General features: G+C 32.9%; 1 protein-coding gene across 1 annotated transcript in view; it reads right to left on the reverse strand.

Annotated features, from left to right (window-relative positions):
- Positions 1–4,652: 4,652 nt before the first annotated feature.
- Positions 4,653–19,751, reverse strand: part of LOC128998256 (uncharacterized) — a 49,688-nt gene continuing 34,589 nt past the window's right edge. Inside the window, exons 8-10 of the mRNA XM_054424310.1 lie at positions 19,373–19,545; positions 8,449–8,632; positions 4,653–7,476 (exon numbers count right to left, since the gene is read on the reverse strand). Coding sequence (XP_054280285.1) covers positions 7,326–7,476; positions 8,449–8,632; positions 19,373–19,545 — 508 coding nt within the window. The 3' untranslated portion in view covers positions 4,653–7,325. The remainder of the gene's footprint in view (positions 7,477–8,448; positions 8,633–19,372; positions 19,546–19,751) is intronic.

Here is a 19,751-nt window from a genome sequence, read left to right on the forward strand (position 1 = left end):
AAGACTTTACCAATTCTTTGCATTCCATTTTGTAGAGCTTAAAAATTTAAAAAACTTAAAAACTGCAAATTAAAAATTCCTATGTTACTCTTATACTGTTGAGTAGGTAAACTCAAGCAGTTTGCTTATTCATGAATATCTTCTGACCAAATTTGGCAAAATTATTTATTTCATCATAAGCAAATAATATTTCACTAAAACCTCCTTATTACCTTCCCTGTAGCTGTAAGTAAACCTGGTACTAATTTAACCTAATCTTATTTAAATAGGGAATGAATCTGACATATTTAAAGAATTATTTAAGTTTGTTTATACATAGTTGAACTGACCAGAGCTTACTTTCCAAATGGTCTTATTAAAACATCACTTAAAACATTGCTATACAATCACTTAATAAGTGATGATTACGTTACTCTCCAAAAATATTAATCTGTCACTGTCAGTTAAGGGCCAATCATTCGGAAACTCTTAGTTACGGCTCTCATGATGTCATATATTTCCTGATAGGCTCTTTTCGCTGGCCAGTTTACTCTTTGATAAAACCGACCACTTTAACATTTGCTTATTTTTTTATCGTTTTTACAAACCCATAAACCTAAGAAGTTTTTTTTTACGTTAAAAAGTGGACCACCTTTATTGCAGCTATAGTAGCTTGGCACAAGAGGCACTGGAAGACTAGGGAACTTGCCTACTTTTTAGTGATCTAAAGAGTATACACAACCATAAGAGAAGGGTTTTAACCCCATTGTACTAATTGTGGTAAACGGAAGGACGGAAGTACACAAGAGCAGCAAGACTGCGAAGATTATTTACTATTGGGTGATTTACTTTGTGTCCCCATACACAAATGAAACTAATCAAGCGACTTACTTGAGAAACTTTATACAATGTACATTAGGTGTACGACCATGCGGGTACCATTTTTAAGTACCATTTTTCAAGGGGGAAAAAGTCTAAGGGCGGGGTCATTATTCTAGCAAAAGAGGGGTTTGAGTTGCGGAAGGTGACTGCCAGATTCTTTATCTAATTTATTGCTAGAAGAAATGCAGTTTGAATTTTGTGCTTGCACTTGGAAGATTAATAACCAAAAATTTATCATCATAGGTCTTTACAGATCACCTAATTCTGATGCAGCTATTTATACAGATAGATTAGGCGTTTTACTTGATTACTTCAGCAATAAATACGTGATAAATTAATTGTTGCTGGTGATTTAAATATTGATGTTTTGAAAAATGACAGTAAACATAGATTATTAAAAGAAACACTTAAAAGACATAATATGAGGTACCTCGTTGATTTCCCAACCAGAGTAACGGAAAGTTCAAAAACATGTATTGATAACTTTTTAGTAAAAACTATAAAAACCTCCAGTATAAAGGTAGAAGGTCTGATAACATTTCTGTCTGATCATGATGGGCAATTATTAAAACTTAATTTCAACCACTCTATGAAAAACACCAATCAATCCATCAAACAAGAAATGCGCAAATTTTCTCCTGAAAATATAACTCTTTTCTCAAACTTACTTTCAAAGGAAACATGGACTGATGTTTATGATGCTAATGTTGAATCAAAATACAATGCATTTTACAGCATACTAAATTATTATTTTAATCTAGCTTTCCCTAAATTGTTAATCACAAAAAAGGAAAAAAAAAATTGGGTAACTTCAGAATTGGAAGATAAACGTAGGTACATCATAAATTTATCAAAAGAATACCGTAGAAAAACAAACAAAAATTTAAAATTGCTTTTGGATCAGGAAAAGAAAAAATATAAATGTGGGCTTCGGCAAGCTAAAAATAAATATTTCAACGAAAAAATTTCAAAAGCTACTAATATTTAAAAAACAGTTTGGAATATTATAAACTCTGAAGTTGGGGAAAACAAGAGGAAGACTTTCAATAACATAACTTTAAAAGATGATTCTGGAATTGTTTCAGATCCAAACAAAATTGCTGAAATTTTAATCACCATTTTGCCAACACTGTTAGAAGAACAGTCCTGTTAATGTAAATTTTAATGATAATTTTTGTGATACAACTAGTATGTGTATAAAGCCAAAATTTGAACTTAATCCAATTGATGATAGGGAGGTGGAAAAAATCATAAATTCTTTGAAAAATAAATACTCTAGTGGGTATGATGAAATCCCTATAACAGTAATTAAGGCTGTAAAAGGGAACATTAGTAAAATTCTATGCCACTTAATAAATAATTCCTCTTTTGTGTCTGGAATTTTTCCAAGGAAATTAAAACAAGCTAAAATAATACCTTTACATAAGAAAAATAACTTGACAAATGTATCTAACTATCGACCAATATCTGTGCTCCCTGCTATCTCTAAGATATATGAAAAAGCAGTATACATTCAATTTTCCAAATTTTTAGAACAATTTAATCTTTTAGATGATAACCAGCATGGATTTCGGAATGGAAGATCGGTTGTGAAATGTGAGTGCTGCTGTATCTTTTATTGAAACTGTAATTGAGTTGGTTGACAAGGGAAAATGTAGAACTGGTATTTTTATGGACCTATCTATGGCATTCGACAGTGTTAGGCATTCTACTCTACTTGAAAAACTTCAAAGACTAGGAGTAGCAAAACGAACTCTTAATTGGTTTACGTCATATCTCACTGAAAGATCTCAATACGTAGAAATAACTCACTTGACAAATTACAATAGAATTATTAAATCATGCTCAACTTATAAGCCAATAGTTTTCGGAGTGCCACAAGGCTCAATATTAGGGCCCCTGCTTTTTTTTTGTGCTATCTATGTGGAATGAAAGATTCTTTAATACCTATATAATAAAAATTCAACACTATGTCTGTATGCTGATGACTCAAATTTGGTGATATCATCCAACTCAATAGAGCAAACAGAAATGTTCGCTTATGTAGAATTGGAAAGTATTGGAAATTTTCTTAATAACCCTTTGAGTGCCAACGTCCGGGGAACCGGACGTTTTTAAAACGAGCCAAAAGTGCCAACGTCCGGCCGACCGGACGTTTTTAGAACGAGCCAAAAGTGCCAACGTCCGGCTGACCGGACGTTTCGTAATGATCGAACAGCTGTCATAACAACCGAATAAATACTCGGATTCTTTTAACCCATATATTAACATTGAGTCGAAAGTTGCTAGATGCGATACATCGATTTTCGTTGGTCGAAATATCGAAAATTCGATTTTTACGAAATTTTAACCTAAAAATCGCCAGATCGCGCTCGGCATTTTTAGCGCGACCTTCGGGAAAAATCATCGGCATTTTTTGAGCGTTACTTTTATTTCTCGCCTGGCACTCTAAGGGTTAACCACAACTTGATGATGAATTTACAAAAAACTAAATTTATAAATTTTAAGACAAAACAAAATAGACAGAAGGAGCCAATAACAATAAGCTATAACTTACAAAATATTGATGAAGAAGTTAGTACAAATTTTTTGGGTTTAACACTAGATCAGCACTTGAATTGGGATAAACATGTCCACAAAATTTTAAGTATAATTAATTCCGGAATTCATGCTTTATCAAGTATGTCTTTTTACTGTGATTTAAAAACTTTAGGAGCAAAAAAGAGCGGTTAGAATCATGCTTAAGCTGCAGCGTGATGAGTCAGCTAAAGAGCATTTTAAGGACCTAAAAATCTTTACTGTTTACGGGCAGTATATATATATATGAATCAATAATAATTGCAAAAAAACAAGAAGTATATTCGGAACCAAAAGAAAAATCCCATTCTTATAATTTAAGAAATAAGAACGAAAATGTACAACCACATAGGACTAAATTTTTTGAAAAGAAACCATCCTATGCAGGTAATAGATTTTTTAAATTTATTCCAAAAAATATTAAAAAGAAACAGATCCAAACAAATTAAAAAAAATATTGAAAGAGTTTTTAATAAATTTAGCAATTTATTCATTTGACGATTTTTTTCACCTCCCTCAGTCGCTATGATAAATTATCTTACTAGATTTGTAAAATGTATTTTGTTGTTTTTAAACCATTCCTCATGTTTTGCTGTTTTTTATCCTGTTGAACTATTTTGACACTATTTTTATTGTAATTATTTTGACACTATTTATTGTACAATGTACATAAAAACGAATAAAGATGTTTGAATTGAATTGAAAGTATACTTTCAACAGTATTTCCTAATTAAGAATGTTTCAAAAGTAACAAATACTTTATACATGAAGTTGTAAGATCTTTAAATACACTTTTGAAAAAATATGTACCCAACCTTCCTGTAAGTTAAACTCTATACACAAGAAAACCCAAACAAAATAAACAAGTGATCATGCACAAACTAAATATTCTATGGATACGATAGAAGACAAATGCAAGTAAGAATAACAACAAACCTCAAACTGGAGCTAAGGTTTTGCTTATGACTGAACCATTGAACCAATTAGTTTTATCTTACATCAACTCGTAGGCCTACATTTTATGTAACAGACGTTTTGGACTCGTGTTATGTACTTATCATAATGGTATATTGAGTTGGTGTGTTCAGGTCTCTTTATTTCAACCTGTTTATGACTTGTATGTAGATGACATCTCTTTTCTATGTCTGTGATCAATCACACAAACTCATGTTTGAGTAAATAAATATGGTCTTGATGTAAATAAAAACAAATACTTGATAAAACTGTTTAAAAAAGGTATTTATTTGCTATGATGTTACAATTATGTACAAAATCTTTTATATTATAAGGTCGAATTGTGACAGGATTTCATAAGAAACTAATTTGTTTGGGTATTTCAAGTTCTAACATGGCGTAGGTGCAATACATAAAACAAACACATAAATTGACTAAATATATTGACTTTATTAAAAAACAACCTAGGATTTTAGACTGTATTAAGTCATTTCATTTTTTCATTGATTCTAATTTTTATTACATCCTTCAATTGGAAACCTAAGTGTTTTAGTATTGCTTAAAAGTTGAGGGCTGTTAAGGGTGAATATTTTTATTTTAAGCAGACGAGTTAAATAAAAACTATTTGTAGATAAAGGAAAATATAATTTTTTATAATCTATATTGAGGAAACATTCCAGTTTCACAATGTGTAAAATTCACATTGTACATTGGATGGGTCGCAATTCAACTAACACTATCAATTAATTATCACAGTTGCATACCAAAATGTTCAAAAGATCAGGATTTTTGAGGAGATCACAAATTATTCGATTGAAAGCCACAGGATTTGGATTGAGCTATCAACACCAGAACCAGAGTCCTGCTCATGGATCTAGAGTTAATTGGGGTGGGCGAGTGATTTGGTCAAAAGTCCTGACCAGGTGCTTTTAGCTAAGGATAAGTGTTGGAAAACAATGTGATGGTCTGTGTTCTACAAGTAAATACACGATGTGCAAGGAGTAAGTAGGCCTGCTTTATTGTGTAGTGATAACAATCCGGTAACAAGAAAGCTGACAGCTAAGGACCAAGGACTCTGAGACAGGGTGAATAGTTTAAAAACTTAAAAGAAATTCTGACACAATAATGACTATTCTTCTGCATTGTTTAGAACCAGTATACTATATAAGCAGCCTAAGGCAACTTTGACAAAAAGTAAAATATGGAAAGAAAGTTTAGTTCAGTTATAATAAAAACAACATTAACATATACTTCAGCCAACTGTAAATTAAATAATATTTTAAAAAGTTATGGTACATAATGAGGACGTAGACCAAATTAAGTGTCAAGCTGTAACAGTACTTACAAGACTAAGAACTGGTACCAGAATCAGTAACAGTTCCTGAATTAACTAGTATTTATGAGTAGTCATTATTATGTAGGTACCCAGGCTACTGGCCCTGGGAGTTATTCATAATTTTACTAGGCAATTCTCAGTTGTTACGTAAATAAATAGTTCTTAATAGGATTATTATGTGTCATATGTACTATTGAATGTGAATTATTATGTGTATTTATTATGTACTATTTTCTGATAAAAGTTTATTTATTAACTTAACTTAAAGCTTAACTAAATTTAACTATAATAAGTGGTAGGCCTACTGAATTTTAAATCCAACTCAATTGCAGGAATAATCCTAATCAAAAAGTCATAGCACAGAAACTGTTGACCAGGTATAATAAGCTCTACTGTGAACTTAAATTCAAAGAAAAAAAGAATTTACAATGTGGAAACGGTAACCTAAGCATTTTTATGCTTAAGAATTCACATTCGTTTTCCCTACTGGCATACATATAATTACATGTACCATTTCTAGTGACTCGAATTCAATTGTATTAAACTTAAATCAATTAAAGCACATTATGTACTAGTAGAGCAAGTGCTAAGTACAGTAAATGAGGTACTAAATACCGTAGCATCAGTACAGTATTTTGCAGCAGGCGGGAAAAGGTATGTGCCTTTTGTGCATATAAGGTACAAAATTTGAATATTTAGTTAGAAACCTAAAGCATTAATAATACCAATTTTACAAATTTTTAACATATAAGGGTTATGTTCTCAGTAACGTTACTTACATTGCACTACCGTACTGTGTTTTTTTATAAGTATAAACTATTGTTTGTAATTTTAATTTTAGAGTACAAAGTTTGACTAACTAATATCACTTATATATCAAATATCATGACCCCTATTCTATAAATAATATGTTTGGTTTGATTTTCTGTAACAACTACTGTATTAGCAGAACTTGATCACAACCACAACTTTAGTTTTTTATAAGACTATAACATGAAAACTGAAAACAACACATGTTAAAATGCAAGGCATCATTTAAAACATTCGGTTTTAAGATAAATAGTTGTTAAAGATAAACAGTTTAAAAGGCTAAGTGAAATTATACAGCTATGAGCTGAAAGAATACACCCAGAATAAATATCCGTTTTTAAAAGAACAAATATATTTTTAAAAGAATAAATATCCATTTTTAAGGAATAAATTTCCATTATTATAATATTAAAACTATCTCTTTACACTTTAAAATCACACAAGAGAATAAAATCACACAGTTAACACTCTAGAGGTTGCACATATTAAAATGTTGGTTATTCATGTTGGGGCGATGTTAAACAGTTTAATGACCCAATCACTTGTCTCTGTGTCAAGTAATAAAAAAACCTATTACTGTAATAGAAAGTAATTTTGTAATAAAAATAGTATTGCGATAAAAAGCATCATTTGTAACAAGTGACACCAACTGTTGCACAACCTCCAAAATGTTAAGTTAAAACAATTGACATATAACAAATACACGCTCCGGCGTACAATAAATTTGTATGTTTTAAACATTTGCAGGAAGATACCATAAGCACCTACGCCAGTACAAGGGATTGCATTAGTTGTTTGACTGTGAATAGTTGGGCCGTCCTGCCAGTTCTAGGAGGTAACGGTCTGGATGGTCTGACCACTCATTGGCTGACAGCTTCACCACACGCTGTCTCTCCGCTTGCTTCACCTCCCACTTCTTTATGTCCAATTGCATCTCCCTTGAAATATAAAAAAGTTGTCATATCAATCAAATTAAATCATCCATATTTTTATTCAAAGTTCATCGGAGGAGCGAGCTGGTGTAGTGTTTAGAGCACCGAACTTTGGTTCCTGAGGTCTCGGGTTCAAATCCCGCCAAATCACCAATGGATTTTATCTAAGTGATAATGCCGCAACCCCTAGGTCTAGCCTGAAGTAATATGAAAAACAATCCCGGGCTCATGCCTAGCATCCTAAGACAAAAAAATTCAAAGTTCATTGTGGAGTGGCAAAGCGTGATACATAGTGGGCCACAAGGCGATATACAGAGGTTTTTCTTATGTTATATTATTAATTTAATCCTTGATCTTAACACCGTGTGGCCGTTAGAAAGAAAGAAAAGAAAGAGTTTTATTTCTCCATAAATATACAAATATGTACAGAAAGAATAGTCATACATTGATGATGAGTAAGTACAATAGAAAGGTTTAACTAATCACTAATCAGACATTTTGATTGGCTTCGGTAGCATCCCGAAAGTGATTAGATATTTAAATAAGTTCTGAACATGAATTTGGAGGATAAATTTGACAGATTGGATGATGATATATTTTTTTCAATCTATTTATCAAAATATTGGTGTATGCTTAAGCACCCTTTGGTTTGGCCTTTGGTTTTATAAAGGCAAACTAAAATATCCATTCATATTGTAAAACTGTAAATAATGTCACTGGAAAAATTCTGTAAAAGATCTTAACAAAACAAATATGCTATTTACAATAAGCCATAGTCTCAGTTCCCACTGGTGAAATCTCTTCCTCATACGAATCCTTCCTCTTATTTTCTTACTTTAATTTTGTGACTGTAAAACACTTAAAACCAATTTACAGCGGGGGAATCTATTTCAAACGCAATGGTAAAATTGTTTGCATATGAAATTGACGGACATACTTAAGACAACAATCTAGTTCATAGAAAATATTAAAAAATACCTTGATTGGGGAGTGCCACACCCCCAAACCTCGATGCTCTGCAACTGATACGGAATGCCTTTGTATGTGACGTAGGTGAAAGATTCATTTATGTCTATGCTCGGTTTCCGAGGGTCCAGCCCTGCACGGATTCCTTTGGGATAACCTCTAATTTTTGTATTTAAATATAATAACTTAGGACCACCTGAAAAAAATGTAAAAAATTAAAACCAATAGCTTGGCACTTAAATCAAATATAGCCCCTTATAACTAAATGCTAGCTTTAAAATTTTTCTTTGACGCAACCAACAAAAATAAAGATCATTTATATACTACACCAAAATAACTTAAGTGAAAAAAAAACCATAACTTAATAGGTATTTAAAATTAGAACTATAATGTTAAAATTACAGTAGATAGCAATAATTATAATGAAATCAGAGAATTGTGGTAGAGTTTTGATTATGAAAATCTATAGTATAACTGAATATTTAGAAAATTGTTTTCGTAAAGGAAAACATTTACTATGGATTCTACTATTGACATTATGATTACGTATTTATGGTTACAATTTACAATATAAACAGAGTGAACACTAATTTTCTAAAGAGAATAACAGAGTGTGTGGTCAGAGTGGTTTATGGTAAATCATAGTTTGATACATGTCAAGATTTATTGATGCCTTAAAACTTATATTAAATTAAACCTTTATAATTTGAATGAATTATATTTATTTTCTTTACAATTCAATTTATAACCTATTTTTGCTGTAATTTTGATGTTTAAATTAAGCCAAACTTGGGAGTATTGTGATCATCTCCCGCGGTCGTGTAGAAATTATTATTATCTCCTGCAATCGCGGCAAAATTTAAATCACACCCGCAGTCATTGTCTTGCACAATTGCGGTATTAGTGGTTATTTTCCAATTGAGAGGAGATCTTCACAGACGAGTCGGGAATCAAATTTTGACGATCGATTCTCAATACCGATATCAATGTCAGTCACCGATATCAATGTAGGTTAGGTTCCAGCTGGTAGTATCAGTGGTATCGAGAATCGACACATCCCTAATTAATACTAAGGTTATTTAGCAAAAGTTTTCAGTAGGATGAACATTTCAAAATTAGTTATCAATTGGCTATTAAGACATAAATAAAAAAAACACACATTCAGTAAATAATGTATGTTTTATTTATGAATAAAGTACATTTACAACGCACATCTCAAGACAGACATAAGAGTAGTCTACAGTGTTGCCACACAGCTCTGGAAGAAATCCCTCCTCACAAGCATGAAAATCCCGCTTTTCCCTCACTAATCCGTGCACAATACGTTTAAAATAAGTCCACAATCCGTGTACTCTGTATATTAACCTAAGTCTAGTAATATAATGTTAGAAGCCTAGAAAACAAGTTTTCCATTAATTTTTTCACCTATAACAAAATGTAGCACTCAAAATATGTAACAGGATGTTTACACTAGATGCGTGCTTTCAGCATAACTGAATATATGCAAGAAAATATTCAGTGAAAAATATTATGCTACTATTTAGGGGTCTGCGGTACAGAAAATTTAAGGTCGGTACGGTTCGGTACGGTACAATATTTTGTACCTCGGTTCTCGGTACAAAATCAGTACGGTACGCGGCTACCCGTATTTTTGCGGTTTTCTTCTCAGAACTATATTTAAACCATTATTTTTAACTTAATTACATTGATTTTACTATGAAAATGGATAGTATCCTACATTCATGGTTTTCTAACAACAATTACTGTACCACACATTATTAAAACAAAACTGTTTACTACTATGAGGATTGTGTCAAGAAAAAACACAGTTAAGATAAAGGTTTTACCTATTTTACTCTGAGATACTTTGAATAGCCATGATAAAGTGGTGTAAAAATAGGATAAGAGTTTTTTCTGAATAAACATGTTTGAAACATTTTTTGACAAGATAATTTATCAAAACTGGTAAATTATTTCCAACCAACACAATGTCTAGTTGTTTTAAAAAATTTTTTAAACATATAAAAGCATTCAGTATGAAGACAGTGTAATTTTGCCAGCTGTTCACAGCAGACGACAATGAAAAACTGGAGGTTATGATGAAGTAATGGCAAAGAGCATCTTTTTTTTATCAGCTTCAAAACTAGTTATAAGTTATTGAGTTATAAGTTATTATACAGTTGTATAATAACTAGTTATTATACAACTCATGCAAAGATTTTTCTGAAACTAAAATTTTGATTATCACAGAGTAAGATTATTGTCTTTTCAATTACAAAGTTAACATCCAAAACATCAATCATATCAATCATTAGTTTATCTCAGGCTCAATCCAATTTTCTTAGTATATTTTCAAGCTCTTCCAAAGAATCAAAAGACCCCGAGGCCTAGACCTAATTATTTAGGAGGGCCTATATATAAATTGATTATGTTACAATGAGGGTAGCAAAATCACTATCTAGTTCATAAGATTTAGATTGCATAAAGTAGGCCTACCTTCAACACAATAATATTTTAATTAACTTATAAAATAAGATTGTAGATTAGTTACAAGTTTAATAAGTAGCCATAAACAATTTTAGGGCAGTAGGCAATGGCCAGCGGCAAATTGAATATTCACGAAAATACTGACTGAGTTAGAGATAACATTTAACAGTCATCATAAAACTATTATTTTTATGATAACACAGATTTGGGGGAAAGTCGTAAAGAAATAAAAGTGATAAAACTCATTAGTTCTTGGAAGTACTTGAATACAACAATTATTGTCCTGAAATGTTAATGGATTTGGTACTGCTAATGGGATTTTTATTGCATCATCACCCTAATAATAAATTATGAAGATCGTAAACAAACATCTGATAAGACTTTTATGTGCTCAGAACCAACTGCTGTTGACTACGATAGTAAACTGAAAGTAATTTATTATTATAATAGGCTGTACCGAACCGAATTTGTACCGTGTAAAATGCTGTACCAAACCAATGACGGTAATTAAGCTTGTACCGTACCGTACCGACTTTTTCGGTGCACCGCAGACCCCTACTACTATTACAAAGTTTTAAAAATTACATAGGTACAGTATTAAACTTAACATATTGTCCAGAACAAATTTTACCTATAGCAGTTGAAACAAGTTTTAGAATCAATAAAATGCAATATATCTTTATTTAAAGGCTATGTTATTTTGGTTAGTTTGTTTTGTTTCTGTCTGGTTTTTAGTTGGATTAGCAGTGTTGCCACTAACCAACACCTAGAGGAAAATCCGCAGGAAAATCACTAGAATGGGTAGTAAAATATCCCTAGAAAACAATTAAATGTCTAGAAGTGACAAACTGATCGTAGGCGTAGAAGTAAAGGCAGTGAAGAGAACAATAAATGTAGGTAATCAAAAAAACATCATCGATCTTTCATGAATGTACTATGTAATCATTGGTTCCTAAAGTGCTTCTCTTGAGTCACAAAGTACAAAGTGTCCCGATTTACCTTTGAAATCCCCAAATATTTTTAAAAACTACAATTGGGTTAAATCCGAGCAAAATCCGCTCACAACCCTAATGCGCACAAAAATCTGCGCAGCCCCCCAAAATCCGCGCAAAAAGCGTAATTACCCGCAAAACTGTATCACTGGTTGTCTAAAGCGATGCAAAAATACACTTTTAAAACAAGCTATTGATTAATTTAGTTAGCCTATTTATTCTAGGCTCCTTTACCTAGGTTACAGGTTAGCCAGTTGGTTGTAACCATAATAGGTTATGAAGGCCTGTAAAATATAATTGGTGAATAAGTGTAGAATGAGAGTCAACTAGTGTTTAATTCAGGTTACCTCCTTGGAAGTATGTAAAAATAAAAATGTTTATTACACTTATGTGTGTACTCTATTTTAAGCTATAGTATTACATTATGGGGGACAGCCACAGACGTCAACAAAGTTTTCAAAAAACTAAAGTCAATCATCAGAACTCTTGCAAATTGCCCCAAAACAACATCATGTAGACAATTGTTTCGAAATTTAAAAATTTTAACTTCGACTTCAATACCGTATACGTTTTTGAAATTTAAAAAAAATTTTCATGGAAATCATGGTATGTTCCAAAATTATCTTAGTAATCACTCATATAGTACCCAAAGACAAGACATTTTTCAATACCCCACTCATAATTAAAAAAAAAAAAAAATTAAACAAGTCCTTTCTATATGGGGCTAACAATTTATAATAAGATTCCAAACGCCTTAAAACAATTAAACATAGCAAAATTTACAGACTAAATCAAAACAGTTTTAGCAGAAAAAGCATATTACGGTCTTGAGCAATTTTTCAAAGACTCTTGGTAACAGACACCCATTATTCTCTTATCTACCTCTCCTAACATAAATTGTTCCACTATGCTGTAGCTTTTGTAGGGTTACCTTACTGGCTAAATCTTTTTTTTTATTTGGAATTCTTTGTTTATGAGAAACCTTGACAATGTACCTGTCTGTGTATTACGTTTGTAACAATTGTAACAGATGTTAGGTGCAATAAAGAATTGCCACTTGTCAACTATAGTATTAGGTAAATGCAAGATATATACCTTTTACAGAGTTGCATAGCCTAAAGCTGAGTTACATAGTTAAAGTTGAACTGGCTGGCAACGTCTGATTATCGCAAGCTAGGTCCTAGCCCGGAAGACGTAAAATTTAAAAAGTAATACAAACTGACAACTTGAATGTAAAACTCATTGTTGAGTGGGAACCAGTCCAGCTAACTACCAAGTAAACAAGCCCGAGCATTTTATGTCTGTGTTGTTTACTGGAGAAGATGGATGCCGATAGGACTAAAACATTCAGGCAGCCAACTTTCCAAACGTAATGTGATCTTGAAGTGATCAGTGTGTATAGAATAGAAAAGGGAAATTAAAAACCCTACAAGTGATCATAGAGGCCAGTGGCAGAACTATTGAACATTAAGTATTGACATTTTAGCATAAAAAATGGTTGTTAGCTGTAATGGCGCCACAACACTTCTTGTAACAGGAAACTTCAACACCAATTGACATTCATTTGAACCGAGTAGTTTTTCCTGCTTTACTATTGATTCATGCTTGACTTATCATCAGGCAATGGAACAGCTGGTGAACTACTAAATAAGAACTCATTATCAAACATACGCCTTCCTCTTAGACTTAACAAATATTTTAGGCTGGCAAACGTAGAACTTTATAAAGAAAATAATAAGTATAAGGTTAAAATGTAGTGTTTGGTCTTACTTTTATTGTTGATACTTAGCTCAACTGCACCCTTTACATATATCTATTACATCAATGGTGTAATAAATAACACCTAGTATCCATTTCATTGTACTTTATACTTCCTTATTAAATGGCGACCATACAAAGTAGGTATTTTAAGCCAAGTATGAATTAGAGGTGTGCGGATATCCGAAAAATCGGGTCGGATTCGGTTCGGTTCGGATATCCGTATCCAAACCGGGCCCAAATTCGATATCCGATACTATCCGTTATATATCCGACTTTTTCGGATAGACAATATATTTTAACGTTTTGGACAGAACACTAAATCTCCATAGACACCATTAGTTTCCCAGGACAAAATTACAGCAATACGTTTCCAACGACCTAACAGCAAACGGCAAAGAAGCCGTATGATGCAATACTGATAACAAGTTTAGTCGTTATCGGCTGTTTTGCTTTACGATTAGATTCGTCTGGAACGAACAGACATAAAGCAGAAAAGAACTACCATGGTCAAATGAAAGTCAACTCGTGCTTGTCTCCCTCCTGATACTAGGGGCGCTGCGTAATAGTTTTTTTTTACAGTACTGTTTCAAAGTAGAAAAATCTAGCCCACTTCTGTGATGTTACGTAAACAATAGATTTAATGTTTCCCGAAAAAAAGTCACGAATAGAAACAATAGAAAGGCAACACAATAGAAGGGTGGGAGGGGTTGGGCAATGACCTCGAAAGGAGCACGGGTAGTGAGTCAAGTATGACCGGAGGGGGAAGGGGTGGGTAAGACCTTGAAGCTATATATAGACTTGCACTACTTCCCTAAACCTAAAGGACTGGCCGGCGAGTGGTATTCCAATCACAGGACAAGATACGTTGTTTTTTGGGTATTCATTGCCCGGTTTGACTTTGGATTGTCTAAAGTTAGAACTAACCACGATTATTTAGCATTGATTGTGTACATATTAAGTGATTAAACTATAGGGACCATGGATATATACAAACTTTTGTCGTGATTTTAATTTCAACATCAAAATACAATATTGCACAATCGTGATATTTTAGGTCATTGACCTTTATTATGCATCCGGTATTGCTGTTTCAGAAGAGAAGCACGTTGATAAATTATAAATTGATATTCCCGTAGTTAAAAAGAATTATTTTATAAACCTATAAAACAAAATCATAAAATCTTACATAAAGATAACAATAACGGAAATTGTAAAAAGGGTATAAAGATAACAACGTCGGTATTCTTTCTCTTTGTTCTTCTATTTCTTGGGTTTCCCTTCATCACGCATTCAACAAGTTTTCAATGGTTACTAATCACTAGGGGTCTGCGGTGCACCGAAAAAGTCGGTACGGTACGGTACAAGCTTAATTACCGTCATCGGTTCGGTACAGCATTTTACACGGTACAAATTCGGTTCGGTACAGCCTATTATAATAATAAATTACTTTCAGTTTACTATCGTAGTCAACGGCAGTTGGTTCCAAGCACATAAAAGTCTTATCAGATGTTTGTTTACGATCTTCATAATTTATTACTAGCGTGATGATGCAATAAAAAACCCATTAGCAGTCCCAAATCCATTAACATTTTATCACGACAATAATTGTTGTATTGAAGTACTTCCAAGAACTGTTGAGTTTTATCACTTTTATTTCTTTACGACTTTCCCCAATTCTGTTTTATCATAAAAATAATAGTTTTATGATGACTGTTAAATGTTATCTCTAACTTAATTAGTATTTTCGTGAATATTGAATTTGCCGCTGGCCATTGCCTACTGCCATAAAACTGTTTATGGCTACATATTAAACTTGTAACTAATCTACAATCTTATTTTATAAATTAAAATATTTGTTATGGATATTTTATCTGTCTATTGACGACCATGGATATATACAAACTTTTGTCGTGATTTTAATTTCAACATCAAAATACAATATTGCACAATCGTGATATTTTAGGCCATTGACCTTCATTATGCATCCGGTATTGCTGTTTCAGAAGAGAAGCACGTTGATAAATTATAAATTGATATTCCCGTAGTTAAAAAGAATTATTTTATAAACCTATAAAACAAAATCATAAAATCTTTCAACAAGTTGCCATGGTTACTAATCACCCACGTCGTTATCAGCTTTTGTGACATAGCGCACAGCAGGGGGTAAAACTTGACGAAAATCGGTAAATTTTTACCTATTATTTAATCACCAATGAATGTACTACTTTATTGGTATTTGGTATTGTATTAATAATCGGTCCAAATGGCAGATTTTTGTCAAATTTTACACCAAATTTATTGAAATTTCAAGGTGAATATTAATAAAACAATTATTACCAAATATTTGTATTCATTTAAAAGATTGATTTGTGGTATTGGGTTCCCCACTGAGTGCAGCCGAGCGGCACTAATGAGGGTCGGACCTTCTTGGGGGTGAACAATAGACGGCTTATCAGACCCTCCCCTCCCCCCTTCTTGGGGGTGAACAATAGACGGCTTATCAGACCCTCCCCTCCCCCGTGGTCTGGAGAAAGCATGTAAACAAACTATTGCACAAGCGTGACTTTGACTTGACATTGAGCTGCTTCAACTATAATTTTGTCAAATGAACTGTGATGTTTCAAAATCAAAAACAATAATTTGGGACCATACTGCTTAACAATAATGGACTGCAATTATTGTTGAACATACAATCCATTTTTAACAAACTAAGATTATATGATTAAAATACAATTATAAAAATTATCTTGGTATTTTACTTGGGGTAATGAAGTTATGTAGGCTAGTGTAATTCTCGGTTCATCAAGGTTCTACTGAATTATGTTTGGCAGTGAATAAGTGTAGAATGCAATTTATCAATTCAGGGATACACACCTTTTACACAGTTATAAAGTCTAATTGCCCAACATCAAATCTTACTCTGTGATAATCCAAATTTTAGTTTCAGAAAAAAACTTTGCAAGAATTTTATCCATCTTATAACTTAACTAGTTTTGAAGCTGATAAAAAAAAATGGTCTTTGCCATTACTTCATCATAACCTCCAGTTTTTCATTGTCATCTGCTGTGAACAGCTGGCAAAACCACACTGTCTTCTACTGAATGCTTTTATATGTTTTTAAAATAAAAAAAAAACAACAACTAGACATTGTGTTGGTTGGAAATAATTTACCAGTTTTGTGAAATTATCTTGTCAATAAATGTTTCAAACATGTTTATTCATAAAAACTCTTATCCTATTTTTAAACTACTTTATCATGGCTATTCAAAGTATCTCAGAGTAAAATAGGTAAAGCCTTTATCTCAACTGTGATTTTTCTTGACACAATCCTCGTAGTAGTAAAAGGTTTTGTTTTAATAATATGTGGTACAGTAATTGTTGTTAGAAAACCATGAATGTAGGATACTATCCATTTTCATAGTAATGTCTATGTATTAAAGTTAAAAATAATGGTTTAGATACAGTTCTGAGAAGAAAACCGCAAAAATACGGGTAGCCGCGTACCGTACCGATTTTGTACCGAGAACCGAGGTACAAAATATTGTACCGTACCGAACCGTACCGACCTTAAATTTTCTGTACCGCAGACCCCTACTAATCACCCATGTCGTTATCAGCTTTTGTGACATAGCGCACAGCAGGGGGGTAAAACTTGACGAAAATAGGTTAATTTTTACCTATTATTTAATTACCAATGAATGTACTACTTTATTGGTATTTGGTACTGTATTAATAATCGGTCAAAATGGCCGATTTTTGTCAAATTTTACACCAAATTTATTGAAATTTCAAGGTGAATATTAATAAAACAATTATTACCAAATATTTGTATTCATTTAAAAGATTGATTTGTGGTATTGGGTTCCCCACTGAGTGCAGCCGAGCGGCACTAATGAGGGTCGGACCTTCTTGGGGGTGAACAATAGAGGGCTTATCAGACCCTCCCCTCCCCGTGGTCTGGAGAAAACTTGTAAACAAACTATTGCACAAGCGTGACTTGACATTGGGCTATAATTTTGTCAAATGAACTGTGATGTTTCAAAATCAAAAACAATAATTTGGGACCATAATGCTTAACAATAATGGACTGCAATTATTGTTGAACATACAATCCATTTTTAACAAACTAAGATTATACGATTCAAATACAATTATAAAAATTATCTTGGTATTTTACTTGGGGTAATGAAGTTATGTAGGCTAGTGTAATTCTCGGTTCATCAAGGTTCTACTGAATTATGTTTGGCAGTGAATAAGTGTAGAATGCAATTTATAAATTCAGGGATACACATCACCTTTTACATTCACCTTTTACACAGTTATAAAGTCTAATTTAATCGCCCAACATCAAATCGTGAGCTAGAGCCCATCTTAGTGCATTAGTGATGTTTTCTAAACTTGGCAAAACCACAAAATGCCACTTAAGGCCAATAATCCGTTCCAAAAACGTAAGGAAATACAATGTGAAAATAAACTTGAGATCGAACTCCTTGGCTTGTGAGAACCAGGAAACAAGATAAAACATAACCTCAAGTAAACAAGCCCAAACGTTTGACATCAGTCCTGCTGAGCTATGGTGTTGTGTGAAGATTTCGGCTGCTAGTGTACTTAATTCAAGCAACCAACTTTTGAAAATAAATGTTGTGAATTGTGATTTTCAAGAGAGAGAAAACTGTGGACTTGGCTAATTTGAAATTCTATGGTTCAAAACCGTCATTTAAGTTTATTTACACAGCTTTACATTGTTTTATAGGTTAAAAATACATATGCAGCTTATTATTAACCGCGCCAAACTATCCGAATCCGAAAATATCCGAATCCGAACCTCCCAATATCCGATCCGATCCAAACCGAACCTCAACTATCCGATCCGAATCCGATCCGAAATGAAATTTCACTATCCGCACACCTCTAGTATGAATGGAGATGAGTGGTGTGATCTTGTAGTCTAGTTAGTGACTAAGGCCGACATTACTTAGACACAGCTGTTAATTAATGGCCCATACAGCTAATGGCAACTAAGTAATTGTATTGCAGTACCAAACGTTATGTAGTAGCCTACATTGATTGTTTATTACTAAAATATTTGTTTGTTGATTCGATTGTCTTTCTCCGCTTTAAAAATGTAACATCAATGTTTTTTATTTAACAAAGACAATTCATCATTGTTATGTCGTTGGAAACGTTATGTATGAATTACGATCACACACTAACGAATTAGGAACACTAATGATGGTTTCAGGGTGTCCAGGCCAACCAGAAAAAATTTATGAGTAATTCATAAGTAAAAAACAATTCCAGGTCATACTTTTCATACTAAAATTTCTAACGTGTTTTGCGCCAACTCCCATAATGCTGGTTTAGCGCTAACACAGCTCGCTATTTTAGTTATCGGAAAGAGTATTCTCAGTTAAAGAAACAAAATTTATGGTTGATTAAATAATCCGAAAATTAAAAACTAATCCTTAAACCTGCAATTTATTAATAACTTCTTAAAAATAATGATATGTCGATACCAAAATTTATCAAATCTCTATTCAGACACCTGAAAAATAGATTCTTAATACACGACACGACTTACCCGTGAGGAGGTTAGAAAAACTAGCATCGGCTACCTCGGGCAGGAATCATCATGCTTGTACAGTTAATACCTACTGTCCAGCCTTGATGCGTAATATACTATTTCCTTTACTTACGCTGAACAACATGGTAGAGTGGTAGTATCTGTACTATGATGCTGTCTTCCCCTCCCCAGTAGAGGTGGGATTCTTGCCACTCATGCGTAGCTCCGATACAGAACTCTATGTCCTGCTCCCCACGCAGGAAAGTCAGAGTGGCCCCGCGGTAACTCAAAACGTGATGCAGAAATCTGAAAGAATTGCAAATCAAGTTATTTACTGGCACAATACTGCTTGATCCAGTTAATAACATGTTTGTGTTCTACTGTTTGGTTTTGAAACAGCTGCTGGTCATCTCAACACTGGCTGATTGGTGTGGCCACACAGTGCTAAAAAGATCATTTTTAGTAATGCAAAGCATGAATTAAAATCAAATCAAATATCCTTTTTTCCATTA

This window comes from Macrosteles quadrilineatus, unplaced genomic scaffold (assembly GCF_028750875.1).
Source record: "Macrosteles quadrilineatus isolate MER2022 unplaced genomic scaffold, UCM_ALF_1.0 Scaffold_7__1_contigs__length_78375512, whole genome shotgun sequence".
NCBI lineage: Eukaryota > Metazoa > Arthropoda > Insecta > Hemiptera > Cicadellidae > Macrosteles > Macrosteles quadrilineatus.